An 8,845-nucleotide genomic window follows, 5' to 3' on the forward strand; every position below is an offset into this window, starting at 1 on the left:
GAAAGGCAGGCCAAGGGGTTGCTTCTACTCTACATGCCTGGATTTTCTAGAAGTCTGAATCAGCATAAGGGCACCCAATGAGAAATTATTTCCCCCATAGAACACAATCTTGTCATTTGTCCAGATTAAAATAGAATCTGGTATCATAGGTGCTCAAAAAATAAATATTAAGTCAATGAGTAAACAGTCTTCTAGGAGCTTGGGCTAAAAGGCCCTGGGTTGAGCCTGGGCTGAAAGTGAGGAAAATTCACCAGCCTTTCAAGGATATCAAGAGTCCTGGAAGTATTGATGGATTTCATTAGAAACACAGGGTCTACCTTCTTGAGGATAAAAGAGAGGAAGATAAAGCCACATCAGTCTGCCTGCACAGGGGGGCTCTGCTCCCCCCATTCTGCTTCCACCTCAGTAGGGGTGGGTTAGAAGAGGACTGATTTCCATAGATACAGTTACATCTGTATTTCCATAGATGCAGTTCATCCATTCTAAACTGGATGAAAATAAGTAAGTAAATAAAGGATTGAATATCTGAGTGATTAAGAGTCTCTAATGAGGCTCTGCAAACGAGGTTCCTGATTGTTTACAGAGCTACACAAAGAAGTCAAGTTTAAAGACGAAGTCATCACAGAGACAGGAAAGAGGCCTGCACTTTGCCAGCAGACAGTTTGTTATCATGGAGCACTCGATGCATCAGCGAGTTTTCCAATGGCCCATGGTGTGGGAATCAGGAGTGGTCCAGGTTATACAAGGTGCCTTTGAAAATGAGCAGCAGAGATGACTGAGCAGCAGAGAGGAGCAAGAATCACAGAGTGTGAATGTGTGGCAACGCTTTCGCCTGCCTGGCCTCCCCACCTTGCAGCCCTCAGCATCCACACAGTCTCTGGGGTACCTGGTGATAAGGACGGCCACATCATGGTGGGCGGGGTTGAGGTCACTCTTGGGGTTGATGCTCTTCTGCCACTTGCAGAAGCTGGACAGTGTCTTCTCTGCATGATGAACTATTTTCAGTCCTTGCTGGAGAAAGAAGAGGAAGAGGTGGGCACGGGTAAGCTCACTGAAGCCCCTCACACTGTCCCCTGAAGCCTTCAAGTGAGAGGAGCTCAGAAACTTCGCAGAAGCCACCAAAGCCCTCTGGGCTGTCCCCCTGCTCTATACACTGTCACTCTATGATTTCCACTAAAGAAACTGAAGGGCAGAATGCAGGACAAAAATTATCATTAAGACAAGCAGCCCTTGAAGTAAAACTTTAAATATATTGGCAAGACCAACACTTTTTGAAAGTTCTGTCTTTAGTAGGTCTCTCCTTCCTAAACTGATAGAGTCCAAGGGGACATTTTATTTTTTAATGCAAAATGGAAATAATTTTAACAGAAAGCATCTTCTTTTTAGGAAGCATCCTGCAAATCTGGGGTTGTAGTGCATGCTTCCCTGCCCCTGATTTCCATCTGTGGGTCAAGGGAAAAGGATGACATCATCTTGCCAGGATTCTAGACAGTTAGGAAATTAACCATCTGGCAACAATCAGATGCAGCAGATACCCAAGGGTTTTTGAGGCCCAGGGCAGCTCAAGAGTCTTCCATGGGGCTCGCAGTGTGGGGATGGGAAGAGAGGGCTGATTCCACATTAACTAGATGAGCACTTGCCAAATGGGGACACAAAAAGGGCTAGTCAGCTCCAGAGGGACTCCAGTTAAATTTTAATTTCTAAAGAAGAAATTCTTTTCCCTTGTCCATTTTCTTTGGGACCTCCCCATAGAGTCATCACTGATGCCAAGAGGATTCTTCCAGAAAAATGACTAGCTCCAACGCATCCCTCTAATCTGAGTCTATTAACGCTGAACTCAGTCAGAGAACTTTAGGGCAGTCTCTCTGTCAAAGTATGACCTTGCTTCTCTATTATTCTGTATTTAGTTGAGGCGCACACCCCAATCAAACAAGGCTTGAGAGGCTTCAGTCGCCTGCTAGAAGTACTCCCCCCAGCCATGCAGTTAACTACCATGCGCCACATTCCTTACATGACAACACAGAAATGTGGCTCATCATGCATAGAAACTCACAAACTGATTAGCGTGAAGAATATAAATAGAAAAAACAGACCTCGATACTTATTCCATCTCCTCATTACATCGTCCAGCAGAATGATGTCAGGTGAAGGAACAGGGGGTGTTCTGGGGGACTGACTGGGTACAGGGGAGTCAGTCTCCAATTCACCTGATCAAGCTGGAGTTAGAATAGCAACCCTCCTTAGATGAAAATAAATGGTACCTACTTCCTTAAGGGACTGGTCAGATGGCAAGAGTCAGAAGCCATGAGAAGGGAGGGGAAAGAAAGAAAATAAGAGTGAGGGAAGAATGAAAGGAAATGGGAAAAGAAAGGAAGGAAATATTTCTGAATCATTTACTATGTGCCAGACTTTCACATACATTCTCTCATTTCACTTAATTATATCTTCTTAACATTGTTTATAAAAGAAACACGGTTATTTCCATTTTACAGGAAGAGGAAGTTAAACCTCAGTGAAGTAAAGAACTAGCTGAAGGCCACTCAGGTCAGATATTGAGTCAAACAATATGAGAACAAAGTTCTTGATGAAGCTACAGCTCTCCCTGGTGACCAGCCTCACTGGACAGGCGCCTTGACTCCAGCTCCTTCAGACAAGGAGGCTGATCATCAAACAAAGATCAACTATTATGACACTGTTTGAGGTCTGTTCTGAGCCCTACATTGTTTGTTTGTGGGGAGAGAGGGGACCACATGACATGTACGAAGGTGGCAATGCCTGAGGGAAGGGATCCTATATTTCCAAAATACCAACAGTAAGGTAAGCTAATGTCACCTCAATTTAAAAAAGAAATGATTGAAAAAGTAAAATGAAATAAAAATAGTTCCACTTAAAAGTGCTCTAAAGGAAGTGAAATACTTAGGCATGAATATGAAGCACATACAAGGCACTGTATCCTAAAAATCACAAAATGCTGATAAAAGAAATCAAAGACCTAAATCGTTGGAGAAACAGATTCCCCAAATTCACAGCCTGGAAGATTCAAATAGTAAAAATGTACATTCTCTTAAAATTAATCTATATTTCTGCTGCAATTCTATCAAAATCTCTACAATATCTTTCATAGTCATGCACATAAGGTTTATGTGCAAAGGCACAGGCACAAAAGTCACTAAAATAACTGGAAAAAAATGAAATGAGTTTTCCTACTGGATAGGAAAGCTTACCCTACAATAAGACACACACACACACACACACACACCACACACACACATACACACACACTCCCCAAAAAATGCTTGTAAAACTGATAAAATCTGAATAATGCAGGTGGCTTGCATGAATATTAATTTGTTGGGTGTGATGGTGTGCTGAAGTTATGCAAGATGTTCTTATAATTGCGTGCAAGTCTACAATTTTCTCAAAATAGAAAAAATTAAGTAGCTTCAAAATAATAACTGATGAGAATCAAGGCTGAAGGGTTGCACTAGAAAATCTTATACAGCACTTTGCAGTAAGAATCTACATGAGTTACTTAGAAATTACATGTGAGATCCCATTGTTTTGAATCCACAGGAAATTGTAGCTGTTCAGATGGGTCACAATGAGTAGGGAGAGTTCACATTTCTCATATACCCCACACTTACTACAAGGTTCAATTAAGATCCCTAATTAAATGGCCATGGATGTAAAACTTTTTTAGTGTCAAGGTGGCCACCCAGGCAGAAGCAGGTGGAACTCATCTCAGAATATTCTCCTTTGACTCACAAAGTCCTTAGTGAGGCCATAGAGCTCAAGATGGGAATTTTTGCCAGGTCAGGAAAGCTCAATTGCTTGCTTCAGTATTGTCCTTTCTACATTGATTGGACTCAGCATTTTGGAAGAACTTACATACCAATCCATGCATGTCTGTTTAGAGGAAAGTGAATGTTTACAAACACCCACTCTTCCTCCCTCTTTCCTGGGCCAAATTCGGTGTCAGTAAACATACATCTTCAACATGGAGAAGCAGAATTATTTTCCATATGCTGCAGCACAAACTCTGCCACTCACTTTCCCATCTTCTGAAGAGCCCACTTCCCTCAAGGGCCATAGGAATTGTATATGTATCCAATCTTCCCTTATGTAAATGGTGAGGCTAATAGCACCCAGGTTTACAGCTACAAACCTCATTGGGGTCCTCCCTGGTGGCCTAGGGGTTAAGTCTCAGTGCTAGCACCTCTGTGGCCTGAGTTTGATCCCTGGCCAGGGAGCTACACCCACATAGTGCAGCAGACCTGTCCTGTCTCACCTGCTGCTCCCCTTAGCAGTATATTTCAGTAAATCCACCTGTTGTACTCCCCACTCTGTCTCAGTGAATCCTCTCACCCCACCATTATCCCTACCACACACCTTAGCCTACACCCCAGTTCTTCTATGCAAAAATAAATAAATAAGCCAGCATTAGTTCCAAATGATTAAACATTCCACAAAGTCCCACCCTTGGGGAGCAGATAAACACAGGCAGAGACCTTCTGCTTTTGAGGTCCCCAACTCTCCAGTCTCCTCTTACTGCGTTGGGTTTTTCTGCTTTCTTTTGGCTTAATCCACTTTCAATCACAGTCCTATTTTTTTTTAATTAATAAATCTTATTTTTATATTCCCCATACAATTGCAATCCCCCCATTCTGACCCCATAGAGATGACCCCCTATAGAGATGACCCCTATAGAGATGACCTATATGCAGTTGACTCAAATTATACCTCATTCTATTTTTTTTTTAAAGATTTATTTATTAATGCACACAAGAGCTGGGGTGTAGGCCAGAAGTGCAGGCAGGTAAGAGGATTCACAAAGACAGAGTCGGGAGCAGAACAGTTGGACTGACTGAAATGCACTGCTGAGGGGAGCAGGGGGCGAGGCAGGAGAGGTCTGCTGCACAATGTGGGACAGCTCCCTGGCTAGGGACTGAACTCATGCTGCAGTGAGTAGTGATAGCTTGCTTTCATCCTCAAAATCTTGCTTGCTTTCTGTCTACTGCTTTCATTGGTTCCTCTTGCAGACAAAGCAAGTGCACAATTAACTGAGTTGTGGATCATTTGAAACTGAGTGCCTTGCTCCCATGTAGAACTTGGATCTGTCATATGTGGTATTTTATACAAGTGAAGTCACAGGGTCTTCAGGATATCTCACTACTTTCCTATTAAATGGCTTACCTCTTCCAGATGGTTTTAATTGAATACAATTTTTTTTCAGCCTTTTAATCTCCAAGTCTCTTAAGAGGTTAAGTCTAAGAAACATTCATGTCATTTGTTGAATGCACTTGATCACAAAAGCCATGAAAAGAGGAATAAGCTTTGTCTCAAGACCATGCAGCCCTAAGCAGGCACAAGAGCCAAGAATTTCAGAGAGATTATGCTGGCTTACCATGAACAGGGGGAGATTTATGTTAAACATTTTCCATAAAGCACTTATAATTATTTGAGCCTGTGAGAACAAATCACACTATTTTTTCCCATTTTCTTTGCAAAAGAAAACAGATTTTCCTTTTTGTTCCTTTATCATATTTTTTCTCACTTCATTTTCTCAAAGGAGTCCAATTCACTTCCTGCTTTCCCTTTCCAATTCATTTGCATATGTGAACTTAGAGGAAGAGAGATGACCTAGAAGAAATTAGCAATAGCTTGGAGAAACTGGAGGCAGAAAATGATTCTGCAAGAATATGGCTTTTGTTATAAGTTGTTTTCTCCCTTGTAAGCTCTTTTTATAGTGAAAAAAAAAAATCTTGTATTGATTTCTTTTGGAATTCCTGGAGGCAGGTTTTGATTCAGTGCACAAATTGACCAGGCTTAGACTGGGAAGGAAAAGAATGGGCAGAGAAGAAATAATCAGGGAAAAATCTAATCTGAAAACTTCCCAGGTGACTAAGGAATAACTTCTTTGATTATCACAAGAAAAGGCACTTTGCAAACAACAACAAAAGAGGTCAGTCTACAAATTCCTTGTGAGTATTTTTTTTCTCTTTTTTTTTCCATTTTTTTTGTTTTTTTCTTTATTTGCTATAGGTAAAAGTAAATATTCCCATTTTATGTTGTTTAACCACTTTTTTATAATAAATTTTATTTTTATATTCCCCATACAATTGCAACCCCCTTATTTTGACCCCAATCCCTCCCTTCCCACCCCCCACCCCCCAAAAAGTGTCTCTGGTTCATAGTTTTTTGTTGATTTTGATTTTCACTTTCTTATAGGTATTCATTTTCCTGGTCCCTTATTTAAGTTTTCTACATCACCCCAGGGGCAGGGGAAAGCACCAGCTGAATTTCCAGTTACTAAGCTTGTAACTCCAGAGTGTCACAAAAAATGAACTCAACAGCACATCACCCAGTAGACCAAGAAGGAAATTCTATGGAAAGAGTCATCTAATTCCTGCCTGGTGGCCTGACACCCTTAGGCCCCACCCCTGGTGGACAGTGACCTGGGGTCCTCCTGGCTTCATTGCAACTCACTCCTATGCCACACCAATTCAGGTATCAGCATGTACATGACATGAGAATAGATGAAATCCCTAAGGGTAAATACGGACATGAACAAAAGGGCCCAGATCTGAGAGCTATGTATTCAGATGGAAAGGGTAAATAAACAGTTTAAAAACATTCCTCCTAACTTTTATTGAAATCATCCAAGCATATCATGATGTAGATTATTTCCTACTTAGGACATTCTTGGTCAGTGCAGTAAATCTGATTTTTGTGTTACTAGCTGCAATGACTGTCTGGTGATTCCAACTCAATATTCCTAGACAATGTTCTTTCTCCCTCACTGGGTATCACTGGATTGACATCACCAGATTGCCAGGAAAATAACGTTAAGCATTTTTTCCTTCCCATTGGATTCATAAAGACCTTTCTGATAACCTCATTTTTGTGTATCAAGAGCTGTCCTGGAGAAAGGAGGTAGAGAGTACAAGGTGGGAAAGCCGCTCCTTACCTCTTCTTCTTCAAGCAGAATGAGCCGAACCACAACAATGTCAACTGCATTGCCAATGCTTGGGTTATGAAACAACCCAGTGACCTAGAGGCAGAAATGGAAAACCATTCACCCCACATGAATAGATAACAGGAAGAAACTAGAATGGTGGTGCACTTAAAATAACATCTTACAGATCGGGAATTTTTGGTGGAACAAAAACAGATATGCCCACAGTCCAATACTATTATGATATTTAAAGACAGCCTATCCAGAGTGAGTGTATGCCTGCATGCTTGAGGAATTAGTGCCTTCTCTTCAACCTGATCCGTGACCCAGGTCTTCCTCTCTTTTATTATAGTTACTTAGGCAAATATCTTTTGTCATCTAGCAGGACTAGCATTCTAGAAAGGCAGAAAATGTCAACAGTTCAACACTTCGATTTTATTCCAAATTTAGATCTAGCTACATGGAAAAAACCATGTTCTAATTCTTGGCCTCAGTTTACTCATCTGCTCACTAACAAAGTCAGTGATAAAGTCTACTAAAAGGACTGAATCCCTTGATAAATACCTAGTAGGAAATGTAAACATATTACAAATTTTCCTAGGATGCACATTTTTAAGGAAAAGAGTAATTTGTCCTGAATTACCAGCCTTATTCATTCAGACAGGGAATAGATTATCTATTATGCATTGTGCATATACACATACATGCATTGTACATGTATATATGTGTGTGTATATATATATATATATATACATATACAGAAATTATGTGTATTACACCCTACATACCACTCACCCAAAACAGATTTCTGTTATTTGGGGGTAGTGGTGCATTTTTATGACCGCTATGGGCCAGATGCCCCTCTCCCGTCCCAGGCTGACATACCATGTTCATGATGGTGAGGATATAGGACTCCACATTCTCGCTCCCATGATACTCAATCATCTTCGTGTCAGCCACCACCAGCGTCTCCACCCACCTCTCTTTGCTGATGGAACGCCGAGAGAGACTTCTGCTTGCCAAACTGTTCCTCTCCCATTTCTCTTGCTGTCTCTCTTGCTTCTGGGAGATGCCAAGACTATCTAAACATTAAACATAAGATGATGGACTTATTGTATATATCTTTCATATATTACTCATTTACTCATGTAAAGATTCAAGGCCATAAGTTTAATTTGCATTTGATGATGTACAAATGCAATGTTCTTATATACATGACTGAAAAGAAATCAACTCGAATGAAACCAATAAAACTGAAATTCCAATCTTACAGGGAGGTTCAAAAGTACTTTTTTGAAAAGATTATACCTATTGCATTAAAGATATCCCTCACTCTTCAAAAGATGTCATGAAGAATGAGACTGAATATATAAGGACCATAGTTCAGAAGGCATAACCTAGGAGAGGCTATGGAATTATGAAGAAAACTAGAAAGAATCATTCTTAAAATTCCAGAACATTTTTACTAGGGAGAATTTCCTTGAATCTTGAAAGAAATCTATAACCAAAATGAAATGAAATACTGCTTCATACACTGGGAAGCTTAACCCCCATGATAGTCAAGTCTAGAAGGTTTTAATGGGCTCAAAATGGCTTTGAAACTTGATGAAAAATGGATTTACCTGGAGATTAAGGAAGGCAAGACACCTGGGGTGATGGAGAAGGAGAGCTCAATCTCTGAAAATTTCTTTCACAAAGATAGAATTGTGCTAAGCGCAACAAGAGAAAGTCTATACTCACAGAGAGAACTAGAGCCCTACTATGTAAGGCCAGGCTCTCAAGCTTCCGGTTAGGCCTGGTTGTAATGGAAGATCTAACTCCCACAGATACTGAAGTCATCACTTACCAACTCTCCTTCAGGACCCTGTTCATTCTTTCAGGGGTGTGTCA

General features: G+C 40.8%; 1 protein-coding gene across 1 annotated transcript in view; it reads right to left on the reverse strand.

The window, feature by feature from the left end:
• LOC311171245 (A disintegrin and metalloproteinase with thrombospondin motifs 12-like) overlaps nt 1-7,900 on the reverse strand; it is a gene marked incomplete at both ends in the record, with an annotated part of 74,663 nt that extends 66,763 nt beyond the window's left edge. Inside the window, 3 exons of the mRNA XM_084233896.1 lie at nt 887-1,011; nt 6,968-7,051; nt 7,841-7,900. Of these exons, the coding sequence (XP_084090022.1) occupies nt 887-1,011; nt 6,968-7,051; nt 7,841-7,900 (269 nt within the window). The remainder of the gene's footprint in view (nt 1-886; nt 1,012-6,967; nt 7,052-7,840) is intronic.
• Nucleotides 7,901-8,845: the final 945 nt, after the last annotated feature.

The sequence above is a fragment of the Talpa europaea genome (genome assembly GCF_964194135.1).
Source record: "Talpa europaea genome assembly, chromosome: 5".
NCBI lineage: Eukaryota > Metazoa > Chordata > Mammalia > Eulipotyphla > Talpidae > Talpa > Talpa europaea.